The following is a 12,083-nucleotide window of genomic DNA, read 5'->3' as shown; positions in this document are numbered from 1 at the left end:
GGAACTAAAAATGCAACGAGTTATCTATCCTCGTAAAAAGGGACCCACATCCGCGGTATTTGGGTAACAGTGGTCCATTACCACGGTAATAGGCGATTTCGACATTTTGGTTTTGATAATTATTTTTTCCTTAAAAATTTTCTAAAACAAGGCCAGAAATTAAAATAATATAAACTTTAATTAACAAACTAACATAAAAAACTATGTCTTCGTCCATACACCGCCGGTTTATGGGAAACTTGCTTAACCCCCTCGTTAATAGGGGTACTTACCTTAATTATTAACAATTAAAGAGCCTGATAAAAACTGCACGCTTGCTTCTGTGGGGTTCTTTCTAATGCAAAAAAAACGAACCATCAGACCGGTCGGATCGGTGGTATCAGACCGTTACCGGCGGGCGGCCGTACGGCGGAAAACTGACACTTTGAACTGACGACTCTCAACTGCTAGTCTGTAGTCGCAGAGGTGGATGTGGCACTAGTGGCAGCAGGCAATAATCGGTTGTGCGTGAACGTTATTGGCCTAGGACGGCAGACTAGAGACTGCAGGCGATCTGTATAGGCCCCTTAAATGCCAAGTTTTAAAAGTGTGAAACATAGCAAAAACTTGTATGATCAGATCAAAGGGCGAACTATAAAATGCAGTTACATAACATTTTTAACCGATTTAATCAAATTTTTACTGTATTCATGTGCATGCGATAAAATTACATATACCTATGTTACTCATATAGCGGTCTGGTATACATATTGTTCATTTACTACGACGCCTTAGGATGTAAACTTATTGATGCCAATTGATATAGCGGCGATGTTTCGAGATTCGCGTTGAAAATTAGTATCGTACAAGCATTTGAGTCGTTTGGTGATCTCAATAAGGAAATATATTATTTAATAGTGTGTTAAAAATTTAAAAAGGAAAACAATTTATTATAAACAATAAATAGAGCGAGAAATATAATCTAATTTAAATTTAATATGAATATTAAAGTATTTTCCAAAGATGAGAAATCAAATGAGGATGTGTTCAGAAGATTGTGTGATTTCGGAACATTTCAGACTGTACAGTATTTTTTGATTTGTTTGCCGTTGGTAATGGTGTCCATGATGAATGTGAATTATATATTTGTTGCGGAAAATATCAACTACAGGTAAGAAAAAAAATCAAATAGATTATTTACAAAATTTTAAGTCAGCATATCAATTTGAAATTTATGCGATTAATCGTGGTGATGCGGCAAGTGTTACGGGCATATTTGCATCCATACAGCTCCCGGGGATTGTGTTTATCAGCGTATGTAAATATTTAAAGATATAAAATTAATGTTATCTTGTACCAAAATCGGTAAATCGGTAGCGGCCGACGAAAATATTTCAAGAGCTTTCTCCGCTGAAGCACACGTCGACCAAACAACAGCTATCCTTTGAATAGCTAAACAAAAGATTCGTTTGGGAATTTTGGGATACCTTCAATCACCTGATTTTAAACGATGGGAGAAGAATTTAGACGCAGAATAAATAAAATTAAAACTAGTCAAATTATTCTAAGGGCCTAAGATGGTCGTACTTTTACCACCTGTCTTCGTGGCTGTCACTTTGTTACAAGCTTTGTCAGGTTGCTAGAGTGACGCGATAAAATGATAAAAGCCAGCCATCATATCGGCACCTACGGATTGTACGTTTGATCTGGTCAGTCCAGTTTATCCTCTTTTGACATTTCATCGCATGCATCCTTTCGTTCGTTGACCACAGGGGATTCTTAAATTGTAGACGTTTTGGTTTTGGTTTGGTATCAGAAAAAAATAGCCTAATCGCAAATGCACAACACAGCATAAACAAGTGACCCAATGATAAAATGCATAAACAGTATGACCGCTAAAATTTAACTGGAAGAGATCCCAAGGTATAACTTCGCCTTTGTACTAATGACGAATGTTATATTTCCCGTTTTGATTTTTGTACAATTTGTAGCAGTAACGAAGAGGAACAACAACAGACCTCTTATTCACACACACACGCACACACAGATTGTATTCTACGGAAGTCGGTAAAAATCTAATATTTGTGATTTAGACCAAATCAACCAAAACTTTCATCAACATAAGCTTATGAGTGTACGCAATAGACGCTACGATAGTACACGAGATAATAATACAAATACCTATCTACATCGAGTACATCTACTGCTAAAATTAAAACCCTGTTTTAACCCGACGGCGCCGAAGGGTTTCGCTGAGTTTTCTCAAGGGCTTCGCGAGCTGACATATCACTTCACGGTTTTAGATTCTAAAACTATAAATGGTGTCTTCAATTAGAGGCAGAACAAATAAAATGACACGCACTACGAATACGAAATGGATGGGTGAACCATTTATAACATAGTTTATAATTTGTATTCATCATTTAAACACGTCACACACCAATTCACCTTCATCTAACGTCTTCCGGGGTAATGGGTTGCGTTACGGTCAAGATCATTGTCACTTTATTGATAATTTTAACGACCATGATAATATTTATCATTATCGTAAACGTAGACACTTATACGGGTTTTCGCAGACGCATAAAACGCTATTTTTGGCCAGTTTCTTAGATTATGTTCACGTCAGTTTGCGATTTATTCGATTTTTTAATGTTGTTTATTAGCTGGATAACATATTTAGCATAATCTAGTATAAGTAACTACTATAAAGCCAATACACTAATCTTGTTATACGTTAAGAAAAAGAGATATATATTTATAGGTACGTAAAGTGTAACATAACGTAACGCAAACTGTAGAAATATATATATTCATGTTTTGAAAAGCATTTCAGGATGGCATATACCTTTCATCTGCTACTTCTACTATATTGATGCTGACTGTACCTAATAAGATAATGGATCCTACACTAAATTAAAACACGTACGCGTATCAATAAGCGAGCCCAGCAGTAAACCGTACCAATAAGTTATCCCAGAAATGACTTACTTGTAGGTAGTAAAATGTCTAGTTGTTGTCTGGTGAAAGAAAAACATCGTGCGGAAACATATTCAACAGTGTGCGTACAGTCCCCAATCCCCAATATCCCCATAGACCTGTACCTTAAAACCCTCTCGTATACCTTTTTCCCATCAGTTAGACATACGCTAGGTAGTAATTATTAGAGATGCGAGATGACACGAGTAGTTGGCTGAATACCAAATATTCGGCCATATTCGGCCAAATTCCGAGTATTCAGTGGCCGAATTTTGAGTCATATATATTACGAAAATAGCCAACAAATGCTCAAAAAAGTTCTTCAGGTTCAGTTCTTGAGGCGGACCAAGCTAATCCTGCATGGTATGCGCAATGACAAAGTGTGGAAATTGTCATGACAAATGTGGAAGTGTGGAAATTAATGATGATTAATGACAATTTATCTCCGTCACTGTGTTAGGTATATTTGAGTTAGTGTAAAGTTAGCTTAGATGGACTCTAACACCTTGTCAAGAATTCATTTAATTTTTAGATTAATATTGGTTTGTGATTTGTGATACATTTTAATTGTGTATTTTTTATACAAATATATATACCGAGCAACTTTTACTATGGGACCAACACCGAAATCATAAAAAAAAATTTAGCCGTTTCATACATTTTGGCTGGTCCATTTTCAACCCCGAAATCGCGAAAAAGAATTACCCCTTTTTCGCGATTTCGGGGTTGATCCCATAGTAAACTTGCTCAGTATAATCCCAAAACCTCTTCCTGGCAACGGGAATGCAGCTATTTTTTTAGCCTCCATGCATATCTTTTTTCAGATGCCGTGTCCCCGAATGTGACGGTTCGAACGCCACAGCGTCGACGCCCCCATGGTGGCCCAGCGGATACGACTCCAAGTGTACCAGACCAATATTCAACCTAACAGACGAGGCGACATGCGAAAACCAGATTGCTGTTGAATTCAGAGAATGTGATGACTGGATTTATGAGCATAGGAATTCAGCTGTTGTTGAGGTAATTAATAAAGATTGATGTAGACCCAAGCAGTGGCGGATTTGATTTAAGACCCAGTAGGCCCGGGTCTAGGGCGGCAAGATATTAGAGGCGGCAGTCTATATGACGGCTGCTGAGGAAGGGGGCGGCTAGGACTAACTACAGGGCCTGGGGCCTAGAGCGGCAAAGACTGCAAATCCGCCAATGGACGCTGTAAGGTAGTTGTCAGCTGAGCACATGCAAAAATAGTAAATTTTGCCACCTACAACAATAATGACGCTCGCATTATTATGCAGGGTGGCTAAAAAAATAACTGCATTCCCTTTGGCCAGAGAGAAGTTTTGGGATTATACTGAGCAACGTTTACTATGGGATGGGATCAACCCCGAAATCGCGAAAAAAAGTTTGGCTGTTTCATACATTTTTGCCAGTTCATTTTCTATGGGAGGGTAAATTTTTTTTCGCGATTTCGGGTTTGTTTGATCCCATACTATAAGTTGCTCAATATGATCTCAAAATCTCCCTGATAACGGGAATGCAGTAATTTTTTAGCCACCGTGTATTTGTTGTCAGTCATATTTCCTGAGCTCATTACCTACTCATCACTTTACTTATTTCCTTGCTAAATTGTGTTATCCTCATTGTCGTATTACTGTCGCGATTAGAGCATTCAATCCGCCACTCATTTTATCAAGGAGATTGACAGGAGAACGCCCATTTCCCACGTATGAACATTAGAAACACGCACCAGAAGTTACTCATACAAAAAATCTACTCTCTCATTTTCTTTGTATTACAATTTTTAGCAACAATAACTAATACCAACCATAAATAATATACATATATCACCTACTTTAATGTTTAGAATAGGTTTCATGTTATTTTAAGCCTTCGAGTATTTAGTAACTGGAGACGCCATTACTGTCATTTTCTGTACAACAGACTGCCGATTTTTGCGGGGGGCACGTCAAATGATTTCAAATGTCCTTGTCAAATATTTGTGTTATGTACATGATTTGTACATAAAGTACAAATAGCCATGCCAGATAAACGTCAGTCCATACTACAAAAGTTTGCACAGTTGTGCAAGGTTTTCGGCAGAGGGGTAAGCTCTTAAAGGCGACTCCGGTTATTAAATAGCATAACTAGGTAAGTAGTACTATTATTTATTCTGTGGTATAACTTTTAAGGGGGCGACGGGTTCTTGTAACTCTTATATAATAAAATAAAATTATTGTACTTATAGAGTCTGGCTACTGAAATATTACACAAATGTTTGGCGGGAAATTCAAAAAATCTTGGGCTGGTCACACTTTGTGTAGTAGGAATTATAGTTTTGATGCTAGATATATATTTTTGATTTTCTGTGCACACGTACACCTAAGGATATAAGTTAAATATACGTTGACGAGCACTCAAAGTCAGCTCACATAATTTCTACCTCTATGTAAAGTACAGGCAACGATAAACACATATGTTAACACTTTCTCACCATATACCACTGTAACAAGGCGAAAAATGAAATGTAGTGTAAATAAGACCTAGCTCGATAATACCGTAATATTAATCCATCACCAAACAAAATACATAATTACTACGCCAAAATGCTAAATGCTAAGTATCAAAATATTTATAGAGCCCCAACCTCCTGATTTCTTTACATTTGTTTAGAAGTTGTAAACATTGCAGTTTTTCGTTATACAACGCTACACGTCGACTTCGCACATTGTCGTAATTATTTACGAGATTAAATAATAGTTTGCGAATCTCACTCAGTGTAGACGTTATTCATATTATTTAAGATAAACCCCTTGTAAACCGCAAACAATTTGAATGAATGACATAAAATTGACAACTGACTTTTAGCTTTTTTTTTAATTCATAGACAATTGGTGATACAACAACGAAATATCTGTCAATAAAATTTGGCTAGCTCTATCAACTTTTTTGAGTACCGTTTAAAACCGGCCAAGTGCGTGTCGGACAACGCATAATGCACGCATAAATCTTCCTACAATACAAAAGCACTTTAAGAAAAAAGGTGTACCTATCATTTAGGTACGTGACATGATCATCGAGACTAAATACTTCCATGTGTAAACAGTAGTGATGTACCGACTATTGATTTGGCCGACTAGCCGACTAGCCGACTAGCCGACTAATCGGCGCTCGGATGGCCGATTAGTCGGCCGACTAGTCGGTTAGTCGGCCAGATCACTAATTTCGCCTAAGTTCGGTTAAGATGTACTTAAAAAAACAATCGTTTTTCACCTTTCGTCGCGCTATTCATCCTAATTAAGTATATTAGGTAATTAGGGAAAAATAAAATAATTCTAAGGCTATATTTTATACCACAAGCGGACAACAAGACAAGAAAGCGATCTCACGGTAAATAATTCGAAAAAAAGTTTTCGTACGAAGCCTAAATAGGAATTTGGGTAAAATATGTGAAAAGCTATGGTAAATATTTGCTGTTTATTTATTTTTGCCCTGTTTTTCTGTCACTTATAAAGTGCCGACTAATCGGCCATTTTTGCCGACTAGTCGCCGACTAATCGCCGACTACAGATGAGGCCGGATAGTCGGCTTTTCCGACTAGTCGGCGACTAGTCGGTACATCCCTAGTAAACAGTACACAATATCTATCGTCATTTATATACGCATTAACAAAAAAATCTATTATTGTAACTTCTTATAAAATCAAGATGATAATGGTGGTAGGTATATCCTAGACGTGATGATCATATCTAAGTCACGTCCTATAATCGTGGCGACTAGATAATTGTTGTTATAATTATTATAATAGATAGGGAAACTGTTGTACCTTGGACCTAGTTTTACCTCGGACAAATGGCAATATTTCCACTATTGAAATATTTAATTTATATTATTTTAAACGTTATTATTAAGTATAAAAACAAGCTATCAACTAAACTAGAGAGCGGCCGGTAACTCAAGAAAAAAAAAGTTATGTTATCAAAAGTCAGGATGATTATTTCATATTTTTCCTATAAATAATAAAACTTTTTATAATAGGTTAAAGTTAAGTTAATTAGTTAGCTATTCGATGGTCGGATCATTTCAGCCTAATCTCAATTGAAAGTGCTAAATTGCCCGTACTTGCTATTAGTGTAATTTTATTTTTTTAATATTTGCCGCATTCCTAATTATAAGTTATCTGCGGTGTAAGTTACCAAGTAATCGATCTTAGAAAGAATCCCTAAAATAATTTAGGCAAAAATAAATAATGACCATTGCTAAGTATATTTTTCTAAGATAATTGTACTACAAAAATCTATTGAATATAATATTTTAAACTTTCGTGTTTTAAACACATATTAACTCACATTTATAGATGTCGGCGGCCGATCGTAAGGTCAGGCATATCGTGAAATTCCTAGCATATCGTGTAACGTGAAAATCTTTGACTCGTTCCCTGAGTCGACGGAGCCCCGCTACGCGGGGCTCCTATTTCTGTGCAGTTTGCCCTTCGGGCATCTAAAGCAACCTAACGAACCTATCCTACCTATATATTGGTTTAATGTCACTATCGTCAAAACATTACACGTAATTAAAATTATCATGTCCGAAGTACAACGGGAAATGACCAAGGTACATGAGGGGTGTTGTTCCTTGGACACTTTTCCCTTTTTTTCGTCAACGTATCCCATCAAAATAAATAACCCAATCTTTAAATTAGATAGTGTGCATATTCGCATAAACAATAATACTGCAGCCTTTAGTTTTTTTTTTTCTATAAATCATTAATAAAAACTGTCCGAGGTACAACAGCTTCCCCTACCTACACTTTAATCATTATTATTATGCACGTAATCCATTCATGCATTGAATACATCATTATCTAAAGGTCGAACCATGCCGCATGCGTATTTGCGTAGTAGGTATTCATCGCTTGCGTTTCGTACTCTTGCACCATTCCACTAACCCGGGGTTAACCTGTTAAACCTGGAGTTACCGTGGTTACCAGTACAAACTATAAAAATATTATCTTTATAATGATATTGCCTCACTTTGTTCTGTTCTAATTGGTGCAACTTAGACGGAGTCTAACACTATTTTACCTTCTAGCTGGACATTGGATGCCAATCATGGAAGGCTTCGTTTATAGGCAGCATCCACAACATCGGAATGTTGTTCTCAATGATATTGATGGGTTGGATAGCAGACAGGTAACTCGCTTTCTCATCTTATTTTATTGGTCAAATACCTACGCGTATACGGGGTTGTTATACCGGGTGTGGCCTGTAATATGAGCAAAAAATTTAACTGTAGGTTGTACTCCTCATACTGATCAACATTTGTTCAGCGACTTTTGAAAATAGCTTTTACTTTGATTTTTAATACACTTTAGATGTTATTCAAAGATGCAATGTATTGCGAATTTTGTTATGTTTAAGGCTTGACAAGCAACGTCAATCACAATGATATGGCGTGGTGATCATTGAAGATAATATTTATTTTGTATGAAAAATAGGGAGTCTAAATAGTTCATAAAAGTTGTTGAACAAAAGTGTCACCGTTTGAGGAGTACAATCTATGTTTTAATTATTTGCTCATGTTAGTGTTTGATAACGTGGACAGTCGACGTCAAAGCTATGTTTACACTTTTCGCGTTATTACAAAGGAGTAAAGTAAATGAAGGTGCTTGGCACCAAAAGTATTACATATTTGGTAACATTACTAACATTTAATTTACATTTATTTTTGACCATATTGCTAAAATTATCTAAGCAGATTCTTTGAACTAAAAAACAAACAAAAAATATCAAAAACATCTATAATCGTAAAAATATAGTCAGACCGTTAAAAGTCTGCAGCGATTTTGATAGCCCACGCAGTGCATGTGTCATTTTAAACGTCAAACTTCTATGAAATTATGACGTATATAATACTTACACTGCGTGGTCTATCAAATCCGCTGCAGACTTTGTTTGGTGCGACTTTACCTCGGATGAATTTCAGATTTGGAAGGAAACCAACTATAATAATATGCGCAGTAGGGGGAGCGGTCGGAGTATTTAAAATCTTCGTGACAAACTTCTACGCTTATCTGGCTATAGAATTCTTGGAGTCATTCATCGCATCCGGCCTTTACACTGTGGCTATTGTTTGGAGTAAGTTTACTCGGCCTATCGCTAATTCTTAATGACCTTACTGTAAACATGCAATTGTTATCTTTGATATCAGTTCTTAGAAATATAACCATTTTTAAACTACACCACGCCTCTCAAAAGTACCTACATATGCTCATATTTGAAGTAATCTTATAGATCCGCAGCACATAAAAAAATCGGTACTTTTGCCGGGTCGATGTGTGCTGGGTGAGAACCCTCGTAAAAAACCAAAGACCGGCGAAGAATGTACCTATGAAAAATCCGCACGGGCAGGCGTGGCTCACTCCGCGATTTAGTCGCTTTGCTACATGTAGCTAAAAGTACATCCGTTCGCACCCCAATTTTGGGGAAAGCCATAAGCCGCGCGTGGTGCTGTCGCCACCTAGCGGCCATATCTGTGCTGATCGTAACAGACACGTTTTGTTAGAGAGTGAGTCTTCTGTACCTAGTACTATTATTTATTCTGTGGCACGGGCTAGCGTGAGACTTATGTAACCATAATTATCCAAAATCCGACTTACTTATGTCGGAAGGATCACTTCGGTGGCCATGTATTTTAATTTTATATCAACGTTTTATTTCCAGTGATTGAAGTCGGCGGCGAAACTAAAAGAGTCTCAGCTGGTGTTATCTTTTCCTACGCCATATACGTAGGCGAAGTAGCATTCGCGTTCATAGCGATGGGCCTTCAACATTGGAAATCTCTGATTATTGCCGTATACGCCCCTGTGATCATATTCGTCGTATACACAATTGTTCTGAAAGAGAGCACAAGATGGCAACTACTACGAGGAAAAACTAATGATGCAAGAAAAACGTTTAAAATAATTGCTAGGATAAATAAAATAAAACTAACGAATGATGAAATAGACAATATAAAGGAAGATGAATTAAGATTAAAGTTTAACGTCGCTTCTCAAAAGGAAAAAGAGACTGTACATGATATTATCAATTCTAAAGAAATAATGATACGTCTATCGGTTATTTCTTTTTGTTTTTTTACTTCAAGCTTTGTATACTACGGGTTGGCTGTACAAGCAATATCATTGCCTGGGGACAAATATTTGAATTTTGCACTGACTTCGTTGACATCTTTTCCTGGAGATCTGTTGGCATATTTCACCTTTTCCAAATATGGTAGAAGAATTTCATTACAAGCCGGGTATTTTGCCTGTGCTGCATTTATACTGGCGCAGGCATTTGCTCCAGAGTGTAAGTATAATTATTGTACTTTATTTTAGAGGTTAGGTAAATTATACAGAATGTGAAGATATCTTACATTTAGATTTTCAAATTGGGGCCCGTTCCTCCAAGAGATATTGCACCTGAAAGCCCCAGAGCTGTAGGCACGACGCACGTCGTTTTAATGCAATTGTTTAAATGGATAAACCAACAGAACGTATTTATTAATAAAGAGACCGAATATAAGGACAATGATATTCCTAATTGAACTTTTTGATGTGCATAAAAGTAAAATTGTATGTCCGCCATATGACATGTGTTTTGCCAAGAGAGAGCCCTAGAACTCTTAACTCTATCAGCTTAACCTCACAATTTGCTATACTAAATGCATCTTCCGATTGACGCTTTCAGGGGGTGTATTCTGATTGTAATAACAGATTATTAACTGCAATTTCTATTATCTGTTTGTTGAAATTATATTTGGGATTATTAACTTGATCTGGATTTGTCACGGATACGATTTTTCCGTGTCAATAGTGACATTTTTTCTACCATAAAACGTCACTATTAACACTGACAGATCGTATCCGTAACAAGTCCAGATCAAATTCAAAACCTATTCAATCAGAACACGCTTCCAGATCTAGCTAATACCACCACATACGAACGGATCGCGCGTGCGTACAGTACACGAGCGGTTCACAAATGGCATGCGAACGACATTTACCAAAATTATAGTATACCTTCGTTTGTTTCAGCAATTCCATGGCTAAAACTCCTACTGTTTCTTCTGGGAAAATTAGGAACCGCCCTCTGTTTTACTGGAGTATACACTTACAGTTTAGAATTGTTTCCTACTAGCGTAAGAGGATCCTTGTTTGGTTTTTGCAACACGCTTGCGAGGATCGGCAGTATGTTGTCACCGCTTGCTCCGTTATTGGTGAGAAAAGATTTTATCTACCACCTTCCTTTTTTAAATATCTACCTACAGAGCCTCCGCGAATGTTTTTACGACTTCAATGGCGACAAAATTGGGGGTAAAAACGGTAATAACTTAAGAAAGACTTTTAGGGTGAATGGGGGTAAATGGGTAAAAAACTAGAAGCACTTTCTACTGTAGCAACAGTCCGCAAGATGCCATTTAAGCGTTGCAGCGGCTTAAGTGTTGCTAAAGTATGAACTGTTTCTAGTATAGTATCTTTGCCAGTTTCGGAATTACCCCGCCTTCGCATTCACCCCAATGCCTTCACAAAAACAATAAAAACGGACCCGTTTATACGAAAATCTCGGTATAAATTGACCCGTTTTCATTGATTTAAGTATTATACAAAAAATTACAGAACACGCAGCATTAAATAAGAATAAGATAAATTCATTTGCTTTCAGGTGTCGGAGCTACCGGCTCTACCATCGATACTTTTTGCTTCGACGGCCATGATGGCTGCTCTATTATTAACATTCACTCCCGAGACGAAAACATTGCCCTTGTTCGATACTGTGGCAGAAGTAGAGGCTTACAAATCAAAACTTACTACCAAACTTTAGAAGAAAATACTATAAAATAAATGGTCATGATCAATACTATTTTGTTTCAATGGTTATACACTGATTTAGATTTTATTTGTCTTTTTTGTAGGTGTAGGTATAATGTCCACGATATCAATAAAGCGTGAATTCACGTCTGGACCTTTTAGGTGATATAAGTCTCAACCAGACACTATTAAGATAGTTTATTATTCAAGTAGGCATATTACAATGCGCTTAAGAACGTCAAATAACTCTACACCACGCTACACGGGCTCCAACCCT

The 12,083-nt window shown here is 36.9% G+C and overlaps 1 protein-coding gene across 1 annotated transcript; it reads left to right on the top strand.

Moving 5' to 3' along the window:
• The first annotated feature begins 456 nt into the window (after nt 1-456).
• Nucleotides 457-11,855, top strand: LOC134667957 (organic cation transporter protein-like). The gene is made up of 7 exons (XM_063525390.1): nt 457-1,150; nt 3,783-3,978; nt 8,047-8,147; nt 8,941-9,092; nt 9,678-10,304; nt 11,033-11,214; nt 11,661-11,855. Exons 1-7 carry the CDS (start codon nt 978-980, stop codon nt 11,817-11,819), a joined length of 1,590 nt encoding a protein of 529 aa, XP_063381460.1. The 5' UTR covers nt 457-977; the 3' UTR covers nt 11,820-11,855.
• Nucleotides 11,856-12,083: the final 228 nt, after the last annotated feature.

The sequence above is a fragment of the Cydia fagiglandana genome, chromosome 10 (assembly GCF_963556715.1).
Source record: "Cydia fagiglandana chromosome 10, ilCydFagi1.1, whole genome shotgun sequence".
In the NCBI taxonomy this organism is placed as follows: domain Eukaryota; kingdom Metazoa; phylum Arthropoda; class Insecta; order Lepidoptera; family Tortricidae; genus Cydia; species Cydia fagiglandana.
The sequence above is the reverse complement of the archived record's forward strand: the minus strand, read 5'-3'. Positions and strand labels throughout refer to the sequence as shown.

Coding starts and splice junctions, on each gene's coding strand:
- LOC134667957 (XM_063525390.1), top strand. CDS start 978: ATGAATATTAAAGTATTTTCCAAAGATGAGAAATCAAATGAGGATGTG. Junction 1,151..3,782: donor GCGGAAAATATCAACTACAG/GTAAGAAAAAAA, acceptor ATCTTTTTTCAG/ATGCCGTGTCCCCGAATGTG. Junction 8,148..8,940: donor ATGGGTTGGATAGCAGACAG/GTAACTCGCTTT, acceptor GATGAATTTCAG/ATTTGGAAGGAAACCAACTA.